This window comes from Phycodurus eques, chromosome 5, assembly GCF_024500275.1.
Source record: "Phycodurus eques isolate BA_2022a chromosome 5, UOR_Pequ_1.1, whole genome shotgun sequence".
Classification (NCBI taxonomy): domain Eukaryota; kingdom Metazoa; phylum Chordata; class Actinopteri; order Syngnathiformes; family Syngnathidae; genus Phycodurus; species Phycodurus eques.
The window spans coordinates 56,365-67,500 of NC_084529.1; the positions used below are offsets into that span (position 1 = coordinate 56,365).

The 11,136-nt window shown below is 41.5% G+C and overlaps 1 protein-coding gene across 9 annotated transcripts in view; it reads left to right on the top strand.

Moving 5' to 3' along the window:
• Positions 1–11,136, top strand: part of LOC133402600 (Fanconi anemia group A protein homolog) — an 81,229-nt gene that overhangs the window by 24,959 nt on the left and 45,134 nt on the right. For all 9 annotated transcript variants that reach the window (XM_061676510.1, XM_061676509.1, XM_061676508.1 and 6 more), the window contains 7 exons: positions 173–285; positions 407–483; positions 4,861–5,002; positions 6,785–6,918; positions 7,127–7,237; positions 7,462–7,557; positions 7,677–7,739. In XM_061676510.1, coding sequence (XP_061532494.1) covers positions 173–285; positions 407–483; positions 4,861–5,002; positions 6,785–6,918; positions 7,127–7,237; positions 7,462–7,557; positions 7,677–7,739 — 736 coding nt within the window. The remainder of the gene's footprint in view (positions 1–172; positions 286–406; positions 484–4,860; positions 5,003–6,784; positions 6,919–7,126; positions 7,238–7,461; positions 7,558–7,676; positions 7,740–11,136) is intronic.

Below are 11,136 nucleotides of genomic sequence, written 5' to 3' on the forward strand. Positions count from 1 at the left end.
CAGCTATTCTTATTACTTATCTGTATGCAGTTCATCATTTGCAACTACGTGTGTTATTTAAATTTACTATTCAAGGAAATGCAGTAATTAAACTGCCCAACATTCTTTTAATGGTGTAATGACGAATGTAGCTGTTTTCTCACACTGTGGTTGTGTGCTGTATTTGATGTAGGTGTCAGCTATTTGATACCTCATTGTGTGAAGTTTCAGCTTCTCCAGACGCCCTTCAGCGCTTTTTCACCCACACACTCACGCAGACTCTCACTTACAAGCCTCGACTTGCAGGTAAATATATGCTCATTATTTGGAATTAATATTGCTTTTAAATTAACGCATATGTCACTCCATCTCAAAAAGTACAGTTTGGTTACATCTAAAATGTGAGTACTAATAACTGTTTCTTTAGTGTCAGATGCAATTGCTCTACAGAACAAGTGGACCTTTGCAAAAGCCAGTCCATTGCTCACCTCTCTTTTCCGTAGGGTAAGTGTGTCGTTTGTTTGAGCCTGAAAATCGGATTTACTGTAGTCGAAGAAGACGACTACTCTGTATTTATGCAGTATTGTACAGAATTGTTCAGCCACATAGATTCGAATAATTTGGTATTGTATTAGGTCGAGAGGAGGAGGCTGTAACTATTTGCGACCCTCCTTGCTAAGAGAACTTAATGTAATTCAACTAGCAACCTAATATCATACGTGCAAATCAGTCGTCTTTCGGCGAAATTTGCCGTTTTGAACTGAAAATGGGCCATTTACGTGAATCGTATAGATCCGATGAGTTTTTCCTGGGGGGGTGGCCGTTGCCGTGGCGGGGGGTGGGGGGCAGTCGCCGTTATTTAATTATCTAATTACTTTAAGGATGATAATGTTAAATGTATTACGCGACGGAGCGATGTTAAGGGTCATTTGACAACACAGAATGAACACAGAACTTCAAATGCAGAAATGGCCAGTAAAAACAGAAAAATATTGTACTTAATATTTTCCTGGAGGATGTTTTAGTGAAAAATGAAGTGAAACAGACAGTGATTTTAGTCAATTATTTTCCAGAATTGAGAGTGCTTAAAGAGGAGGATGCTATATGTGGCAAAGCTTGAAGCAGGCATCAGGTGCAGGTGGAGATGGCCCTGGCTCAAGTTGGAGGGCAAAACAAAAAAGCCAAGAAATGAGGCAAATTTAATTTTAATCTTAAATTTGTACATCAACATGTACTTGATAGAGTAGTGGTTATTTTAAAGGAAAAGTTAGTTAACACAATGTATTGGAGGTGAAAAGAGTGTCAGATTGAGTGATGATACTTGAAATTGAGGGTGTTACGTAAAATGTAATTAATGGCTATGCCCACAGGTAGTATGTGACCAAAAGGTGAAAGAGAAATTCTGGAAGGAGCTAGAAGAAGTAGTTCTGAGCATCCCAGAAAGAGAGAGAGTCATAACTGGTACAGATTGTAATGTACATGTTGGTCAAGGAAACAGGGGTGATGACGAAGTAATGGGTAAGTCCGGCATTCAGGAAAGGAACTTCGATGGACAGATGGTGGTAGACTTTGCAAAAAGGATGGAAATGGCTGTAGTGAACACTTTATTCCAGAAGAGGAAGGAACTTAGGGTGACCTACAAGAGCGGAGGTTCAAGCACGAAGGGGGATTACATTTTGTGCAGAAGATTGTGGCAAAGCTTGAAGCAGGCATCCGGTGCAGGTGGAGATGGCACTGGCTCAAGTTGGAGGGCAAAACAAAAAAGCCAAGAAATGAGGCTGTAAGGTCGTGGTAGGGGAGAGTGTAGCTCGACAGCATTGGATGGTGGTGTGTAAAATGACTCTGGTGGTGGGGAGAAAGATTAAGAAGACAAAGGCAGCACAGAGAACCCTGTGGTGGAAGCTGAGAAAGGAAGTGTGTTGTGTGGTTTTAGGAGAAGAGATGAGACGGGCTCTTGCTGGACAGGAGGAGCTTCCAAAAGACTGCACCACTACAGCTAAGCTGATTAGAGAGACAGGCAGGAGAGTACTTTGTGTATCTTCTGGTAGGAAAGGGGAGAAGGAGACTGTGGGCCAATCCCAATTCTACCCCTTAGCCCTTCCCCTTGGTCTTACCCCTTCCCCTTAGCCCTTCTTTTAAAGGACCAAGATGAAGTAAATGGCCCTAGGAATTGGAACGACACATCGTCACCCCTCACCTGTGTCGGAAGCAGACGCAACAATTGTTTACATTTGCAAGATGACGTCTTGTGTCAAATGAATGTTACTATTATTAATTGCTTTTTTTTAATTTTATATATATTTTTTTAAATATAAAAGTCTGTGCAGTTTCTAAAGGTGACTGGTATTTTAAAACTCTTAATAAATGTTTCTTACCACGTGACAGGGTTCATACAGTTCTATATTTCATCATCATCTACTCTAAAAACACCTTTTTATAGTCTGAACATATTTTGACAAACTAACTTTTTGGCCTAGCATACGCCATTAAATAACACCAACAACCATCACAAAACACACAACCAAACTTTCTCAGAGCGTTGAATCGATCACAACTGGACTATTTCTTTTCATAAATGACGTTTCACCTCTCATCTGAGGAGGCTTTATCAGTTCATGCAACAATGCTTAGTTAGGATGCACTAGCCAGTGTTTGTGTGGACGACCCAACTATTTATGCTCCAACTCAGAGGCATGCCCCACACCACGTATGGAAACGACAGGGGCCTCCATGTTGTGGTTTACAGAAAACCCACACACAATGAACAATACTTTTTTTTTTTTTTTTTTTTTTTTTTTTTTTTTTTTTTTTTTTTTTTTTTACTCACACCACCCTCTGGAACACAAACTGGGCATTGTCTGTTACCTACAACACAGAGCTCATAACGTTCCAACCAGTTCGCAGGCCAAAGAGCGAGAGCACAGACACGTGAGGGAGGTCCCCAAACCTGTGGTTACCCCGGCTGGTCATTTGTGAAAAGTGCATCCAATTCCAGAAGGGACAGGAGTAAGGTAGATGAAAAAGAAAAGAGTGACAGTCGCAACAATATTGTCATCCCACATGTGTCAGGTCAGTCTGAGAAACTCAGAAGGATTTTCAATCAACACAACAATCCAGTACACTTCAAACCTGGTAACACCTGGAGACAAAGGCTAGTACACTCCAAAAACCGAACACCACACACGCAGAAAAGCAATCTCGTGTATGCGGTCAAGTGCAATGAGGAATGCACAGATACAGTGGGTACGGAAAGTATTCAGACCCCCTTAAACGCTTCACTCTTTGTTATATTGCAGCCATTTGCTAAAATAATTTTTCTTTTTCTTCCCTCAATGTACACAGAGCACCCCATATTGACAGAAAAAATTTAACTGTTGACCAGTCGGGGCCTTATGGCAGAGTGGCCCAACGAAAGCCTCTCCTCAGTATAAGACACATGAAAGCCCGCAAGGAGTTTGCTAAAAAAATACATCTGAAGGATTCCAAGATGGTGAGAAATAAGATTCTCTGGTCGGATGAGACCAAGATAGAACTTTTTGGCCTTAATTCTAAGCGGTATGTGTGGAGAAAACCAGGCACTGCTCATCACCTGTCCAATACAGTGAAGCATGGTGGTGGCAGCATCATCCTGTGGGGGTGTTTTTCAGCTGCAGGGACAGGACGATTGGCTGCAATCGAAGGAAAGATGAATGCGGCCAAGTACAGGGATATGCTGGACGTAAACCTTCTCCAGAGTGCTCAGGACCTAAGACTGGACCAAAGGTTCACTTTCCAAGAAGACAATGACCCTAAGCACACAGCTAAAAGGAGTGGCTTCAGAACAACTCTGTGACTGTTCCTGAATGGCCCAGTCGGAGCCCTGACTTAAACCCAATTGAGCATCTCTGGAGAGACCTGAAAATGGCTGTCCACCAACGTTCACCATCCAACCTGACAGAACTGAAGAATATCAGTTAGGCATCTCACAATTTGCAGCGTTGTGGTGAAACATAAGCATGCATTTATCAAAGAGACAAAATTCCCATATTATGATATGGTAGTAGTGTAATTATTTACATTTGGGTATTGCAGATTTTTTATTTTAAATTTTTTACATAAAATGGATCAGACCTAGGATCATAAATATTTATAAAATAGAAATGATAAAACATTAAGAACATACTATTTAAATACAGTATATAAATTTTAACTGAAAAGCTGTAAAAACTATATATGTTTGCTTCAGTGTCATGTCGTTTTTGTTCATATTCCTCTAAAAGGAACTTTCGAGTTGCATTTTGTGTCCGTTATCATCTTATGTCAATATCATCTTATTCCAAGTGTTGCACTGAGGCTGGTCATTTATTTTACCAAAGTTAAGACACACTTTTGTTCGCCGCCGCCGTTGGGCACAAGCACGTCTTCGTGCGTGTTCTTCTTCGTGCGCGTTCTTCTTCGTTGGTTTTCGCCACTTTCTTCTTCGGGATCAGCGGACTGGAGGCATCGAAACTTGGAACTGAAATGTTTAATTAATATTTGAAGGATTCCGGGAGAACTGGAATGTTAGTCCCGGTTCCAATCGATTCTCAAAACCCAACCCCAAAGATGTTGGTGTTTGACTTTTTCATCCTCTGATTTAATCAAAGACTAACTGCCCCCCCAATCACAAAAATACTGAAGTCTAATCAGTCACTGGGCAGTATTGAGCAAGTCAGTTGTATGAGACTTTGTTGTGAACGAATAGACAGATATCATCAGTCTATAATTGTATGAATTTTCCATCAAACGTCAACTCATATGGGATAATTTGTTAATAGCAACTTAACACGTGAGCAAATGTCAATGTTTGTTGAACATACTATACTTGCTTCTCAATTGGTTCTGTATTCTTTCTTCTTAAAGTTGGCTGTGGTCTTCAGTGTGAAGCAGCTGCTACATCACCTGCAGCAGGTACTAGAAACACATGAAGTCAGCTGGAAACATGTCCTGTGCTTCCTCTCTACTCTGCTGGTTTACAACCCTTCTGTGAAGCCCAGTTTGAGAGGTAACACCTTTAAAAGAGCAATTTTAGTGTTGAGGAAGATGATCATGTTTTAATGTCAAAAGATGAAACGCACATTCATTCACAACATTAATTCACCAACTTTTTAGTCCAGACAGGGTAATTGATGAAGTAAAAAATAAAATAAAAAATCCATAGGTTAAACAAGTCATCCATGCATTTAGCATGTGCTATTTCCAGAGAAATTGCGTGTGAATGCTAAAAAGTGGAAGCGTTGATACACATTGATCCCAATTATGACAATTAATGCAAAACCACACAAGAAGGTTGCTCAAACCCTTGGGTCCCTCGTGTGCTGGAGACGTCATCATTCAGCCTGACGAGGCTGAATGATGACGAGGCTGAACATTGCCGCCGTACGTTGCAGAAGAAGAGGAAGGAGTCTGGAAGCGGAGGAGGTAACATTGGAGGTGAAGAGGTGATGTGTGAACCCATGTGGCTCATGGTTAGCAGGAAAGAAGAACCTGGAACCTGGATTGTCCGGCCGATCGCTGATGTCTCCACGTGTTTCTCTGTTGTGTCGGGGTCTCTCGGCCGCTTCATGGCAGTGCTGAGAGGGCTTGTTCCCTGAATTAGATTAGTTGATAATGTGCAGTAACGGAACGATTCGTATGTCCATCGGCAGACCTGGCTTCGGTAGACTCGAGTTGTTCCGGACCAATGGAGTGAAAGATTATCTCAAAATGGGGATAGGGCGCATACGCATCCTCATATATACTTGACCTATTTGAATTGACTTCCCAGCATTTATTTATATTTGCGGGTGGTAGCTACCATGTGCTCTGAGGTCAAATTGTAATCTGTCAGAAAGCCGTTGTCAGAGGAAAGCTTTCCAAGAATTGTAAATTGTGAATGCACCTCGCACACTCTTGCAGCTGCCTCATTTCATTCTGAAGAGCAAAATAGGAAATATAGCAGATGTGTACAATCTTTTTATTTTGAGCATGTCCAAACGGGTCCCTCTGCTGGTGGGACATGACAGTTGATTCACTGTATTTTAGAGAACACCAACATCCAGCAGACCCTGCAATGTGCCTATTGCGCACACATACTATATATCTCAATGACGATGCTCAAAGAAAATATTGTGCGGCCCGAGTGTCCGGGCTCTCCCTTAGAGATAGGTTGAGAAGCTTGGTTATCCGGGAGGGGCTCAGAGTCGAGCCGCTGCTCCTCCGCATTGAGAGGAGCCAGATGAGATAGCTCAGGCATCTGGTTAGGATGCCCCCCTGGACGCTTCCCTGGTGAGGTGTTCCGGCCATGTCCCACCTGGAGGAGGCCCCAGGGGTGACCAAGGACACGCTGAAGAGAGTGTCTCGCGGCTGGCCTGGGAACGCCTCGGGATCAACCCCAGAAGCGCTGAACAAAGTGGCTGGGAAAAGGGAAGTCTCTGGTTCCCTGCCTGTTGCTGTCCCCGTGACCTGACATTGGATAAGCGGAAGAAAATAGATGGAAGGATGAATGGATGGATGATTGCAGTGATTGCTACAAAAGGTTGTGCATCTAATTTGAGGGTACCATCATTTCGGTTTCAGGTTTAATTTTGTTATGCCTGATTTTTGTTAATTTTCAGTAAGTTTTTCTTTCTTTAACCAACAATTGTGTGTATGGGTGTGCGTGCTTGTGTAAATGATATAAAAAATTTAGCTGTCATTTAATTTCTTTCTTGTGTTTTTTTGGAGGTTAAAGAATAATTGTATTTTATGAACATATGTTGGTCTTTTGTCTTTGTATGGATCTGATTTTTCCAACATTGCCTCTCAGTACTTCTGTCCAGATTGCTGACTTCTGGGTTTGACAGTTATGACTTGGAGAACATGATTACTGCATTCTTGTTAGCGCGGCAAGGGGCACTGCAAGGACCTGGCATCTTCCCTTCCTATAGTGACTGGTTCAAGGTTCAGTATTCTTCCCATGTTCTAACATTATTCCTAAACGTTGTCCTTGTGACTTACATGGAATACATGTGAAAAAAATATTTTCAATCTCATATGATAAATACTTTCAAATGTATCACAAAATATGATGAGTAAGAGGGAGTTTATATTTCAGCTTTTTGGATAATCTCTTTAGTACTCCTTTTTTAAAATATTTTTGTTGTCTCAGGAGTCCTTTGGGGGGGCCAGTGGCTTCCACGCTACCAGCAAGAAATCTCTGGTGTTTTTGCTCAAGTTTCTGTCTGACTTGGTTCCATTTGAACCACCCGAATACCTTAAGGTAATCTGTTGTACATTGAGTGGTACATAAAACCAAACTGTGCAGGGAAAAAGTTTGCACATCAAATACAGAAAAGCATGAAACACTTTTTGCTACACTTTCTGCGGGTTTTCAAGATACAAGATCAGTCAGTCAGTTTACATGTGAGCTCAGTGTAAATAGTTAAAAAAACAAAAAAGTGTAAAAATGAAATAAAAGAAAATATCCACATTTCCACCTGCTAGGTGCACATACTTCACCCTCCATATGTACCTGTGAAATACCGTAGCCTCCTGATGGAGTATGTCTCCCTGGCCAAGACCAGACTTGCTGATCTCAAGGTAACAATCAGAAAAAATATAATTTTGTGGCATTCAATATTCATTAGATTATTATTATTATTTGTTTTTGTTTTACTGTATATCAGTAGTTTGTTTATCTGAAATGTCTACTTTTCCAGCAATCACTGGAGAATATTGGTCTGTGTCAGGATATATCTCGTGCTGGAGATGCACCAGTCCAGGTATAGTGACATCTTGTGGTTGAACTAATGTGTTGTTGGCAATGACTTTGAAGACAGACTTGTAAAGGTACATCTCAATTAATTAAAATATGGGAGAAAAGTCAAGTTTATTTCAGTACTCATCAGTGATGTCAGAAGTACTGGTATTTAGTACTTAAGAAAAAGTACTGATATTTGTGCAAAAAACTACTCGGGTAAAAGTACTGAAGCCACTCCCTCAAGTAAAAGTTCAAAAGTACACACTTATAAATGTTAATGCTTAAGTTGAACAAAAAAAAAAGTAAACATATCGGGAGATTTTTGTATCTGTAGATGATTGGCCTGCTTTCACTGGGGCAACAATGGACAAAACAAAAATAAAACAGTTGGGTTTAAATAAAAAGATGAGCATTTATTTGTACTATTGAAATAAAGGTACATACAACATAATTTGCTAAAAAAAGAGATTTTTTTTTTTTCTCTTTTTAAAAAATTTATTTACCCACTGAAATAAAATGTCTGCCAGCAAGTCAGACTTTTAACAAGCTAGCTTTCTAAAAAAAAATACAAACTGTCATGGTTCACCCAAAGCATTGCAGGCGCTTTAACAGTATACTGGTAATAATAATCTTATAATGTACGTAAAATAAATGACAGTGTGGTGGAAGCGACGTTCCCATCAAAGGCAACGTATCATTCTTTCTTCATTCGTCTCCTTTCAGCTTGTCCAGTTAAGAGTTTTCCATGTAAGCCTATCTCCTGCATCCTCCTTTCTAACACCAGCTGCCCTCTTGCCTTCCCTCACCTCATCTATCAATCTTCTCTTTGGTCTTCCTCTAGCTCTCTTGCCTGGGAACTCCATCCTTATCACTCTTCTACCAATATGTCTTACTCTCTATCCTCTGGATGTGTCCAAACCATCGAAGTCTGCTCTAACCTTGGCTGTCCCTCTGATGAGCTCATTTCTAATTTTATCCAACCTGGTCAATCCGAGAGAGAACCTCAACATCTTCATTTTTGCCACCGCCAGCTCTGCTTCCTGTTGTCTCTTCAGTGCCACTGTCTCGAATACATACATCATGGCTGGCCTCACAAATATCTTATGAACTTTGCCCATAATCCTAGCAGAGACTTATTGGTCACATAACACTCCTGACACCTTCCTCCACCCGTTCCAACCTGCTTGGACACATTTTTCTCACTTCCTTACCACATTCACCATTGCACTGGACTGTGGACCAGTATTTAAAGTCATCCACTCTTGCTATCTCTTCTCCCTCGAGCCGCACTCTTCCCCCTCCACCGCTCTCATTCATGCACATATACAGGAAGTCCTCGAGTTACGACGCACTCGACCTGCAACGTTTCAACTTTACGACGCCCGTGCCTCGTCCGCCATTTTGTCCCAGCACCATAGTGTTTGTTTAGCTGGTGCATAGTGCTTGTCTGTGTTTGTGCGGCGGGAGTATCTTTGCCTTTTTCGCCCTCCTTTTTTCAAACTCTCAGCAGTAATGGTAAGTACAGAGTCTTATTTTTTAAATTTAATGTATTTTAGTTTCCTTATATGAAGTGTTAACCTTTCCTGCTACGGTCACCTGACTGTGGTCGGGAGACGCAGGGGTTAACTCCCTTCTCTCGTTGCACAGCTAAGCTGGGTGGCGGCAACAATAAAGGCACAAAGCACCGATTTGCTCCTTTAATGGCTTTATTAGCTCCTCTGCACATTCGACATCATTGGGTCCTCCGCTAATCGCTACTATTCCCCAGTCGCCGTCACTACACTGTACGCACTTGCACCTGCGCGCACTCCTTCCTCCTTCACAGTCACGTCTCACTCACACATCGAAGCACACGGCCACGCATACTGAGCTTGCTGTCACAATCACGTGGGACAATAACCTTAACAGAAGTATGTCGCCGTGAATTTCGACTTTAACGGTGAAATTCGACTTACGTGGAAAATCGTGTTACGTCGCCAGCGTAGGAACGGAACTCTTTCGTAAATCGAGGACTTGCTGTATTCTGTTTTACTTCGGCTCATCTTCATTCCTCTCGTTTCCAGCGCATGCCTCCACCTTTCACTTCCTTTCACTGCATCACAATGTCATGTGTGAACATCACGGTACATTAGGATTCCAGTCTAACCTCATCTGTCAGCCTATCCATCACCACTGCAAACAGGAACGGGCTCAGGGCTCATCCCTGATGCAGTCCCACCTCCACCTTAAAAGCCTCATACATCCCCAGCGCCACCTTCTGGCTCTTTGAAGACTTTGATGTCTTTCATCCAATATATAAAGCATTAGAAAAAAAAAAAAATTTGACCACGGAGTTTTGAACAAGTTAAAATTCAAAATGGCACCACGGCTCAACTTATTTTTCATTAGGAAAAAAAGTGAGGCATTCATCAAACACACCGTGACGCCATTGACGACCATTGTAACTGAAAAACCCAAGGCCGCAAGCTGAAACACCAAAAGAAATGATCTATCAATCAAAACTTTATTTGCAAGCACTTTTCATACATTGAACATACATTGTTCTTTACATTCATTAAAATGGAAAAATAAGTCAAACCTGCCATCCATCCATCCATTTTCTTTATCCTCACCAGTGTCACGGGCTGCTGGAGCCTAGCCCAGCTATCTTTGGGCGGGAGGCGGGGTACACCCTGAACCGGTCGCCAGCCAATCGCAGGGCACATAGAAACAAACAACTATTCGCACTCACATTCACACCTACGGGCAATTTAGAGTCCTCAATCAACCTTCCACGCATGTTTTTAGGATGTGGGAGGAAACCAGAGTGCCTGGAGAAAAGCCACGCAGGCATGGGGAGAACATGCAAACTCCACACAGGCGGGGCCGGGATTTGAACCCCGGTCCCCAGAACTATGAGGCAGATGTGCTAACCAGTCGTTCACCGTGCCGGCTCAAAACTGCCAATTATTTAGAAAATTTTATTCATGGTTATGACTGCAGAGCTGCCAACCTATAGATATTCACTTCCAGAACAATTTGAATTTCCATACTTTTAAAATTGTCAAGAACATTACCGTGGGACAGTTATTGCAGTATAATGTAATGGGATACAACAACAAAAAAAAGTCTGCACACGGTTGAATTTCAGAACATAATAATTCTATAATTGTAATTATAATTTATGGTTTTAATATTTATTTTAAAGCATTAATTGCATCAACCTGGCGGATGACTTTTCAGCCAAATGTGTTCTCTTGTTGCATGCTCTTTTTGTATTTCTTGTGTCCACTATTGCTGCTAAAATGATGCAAATGTCCCCATTGTTGGACTAATAAAGGTTGTCTTATAAGATTTATTGTATTAATGTACTTGTAAATTATAGGTCAATTTTCTTAAGTCACGTAGCAGCAGTGACGTACTAATTTACCGGTTTGCGG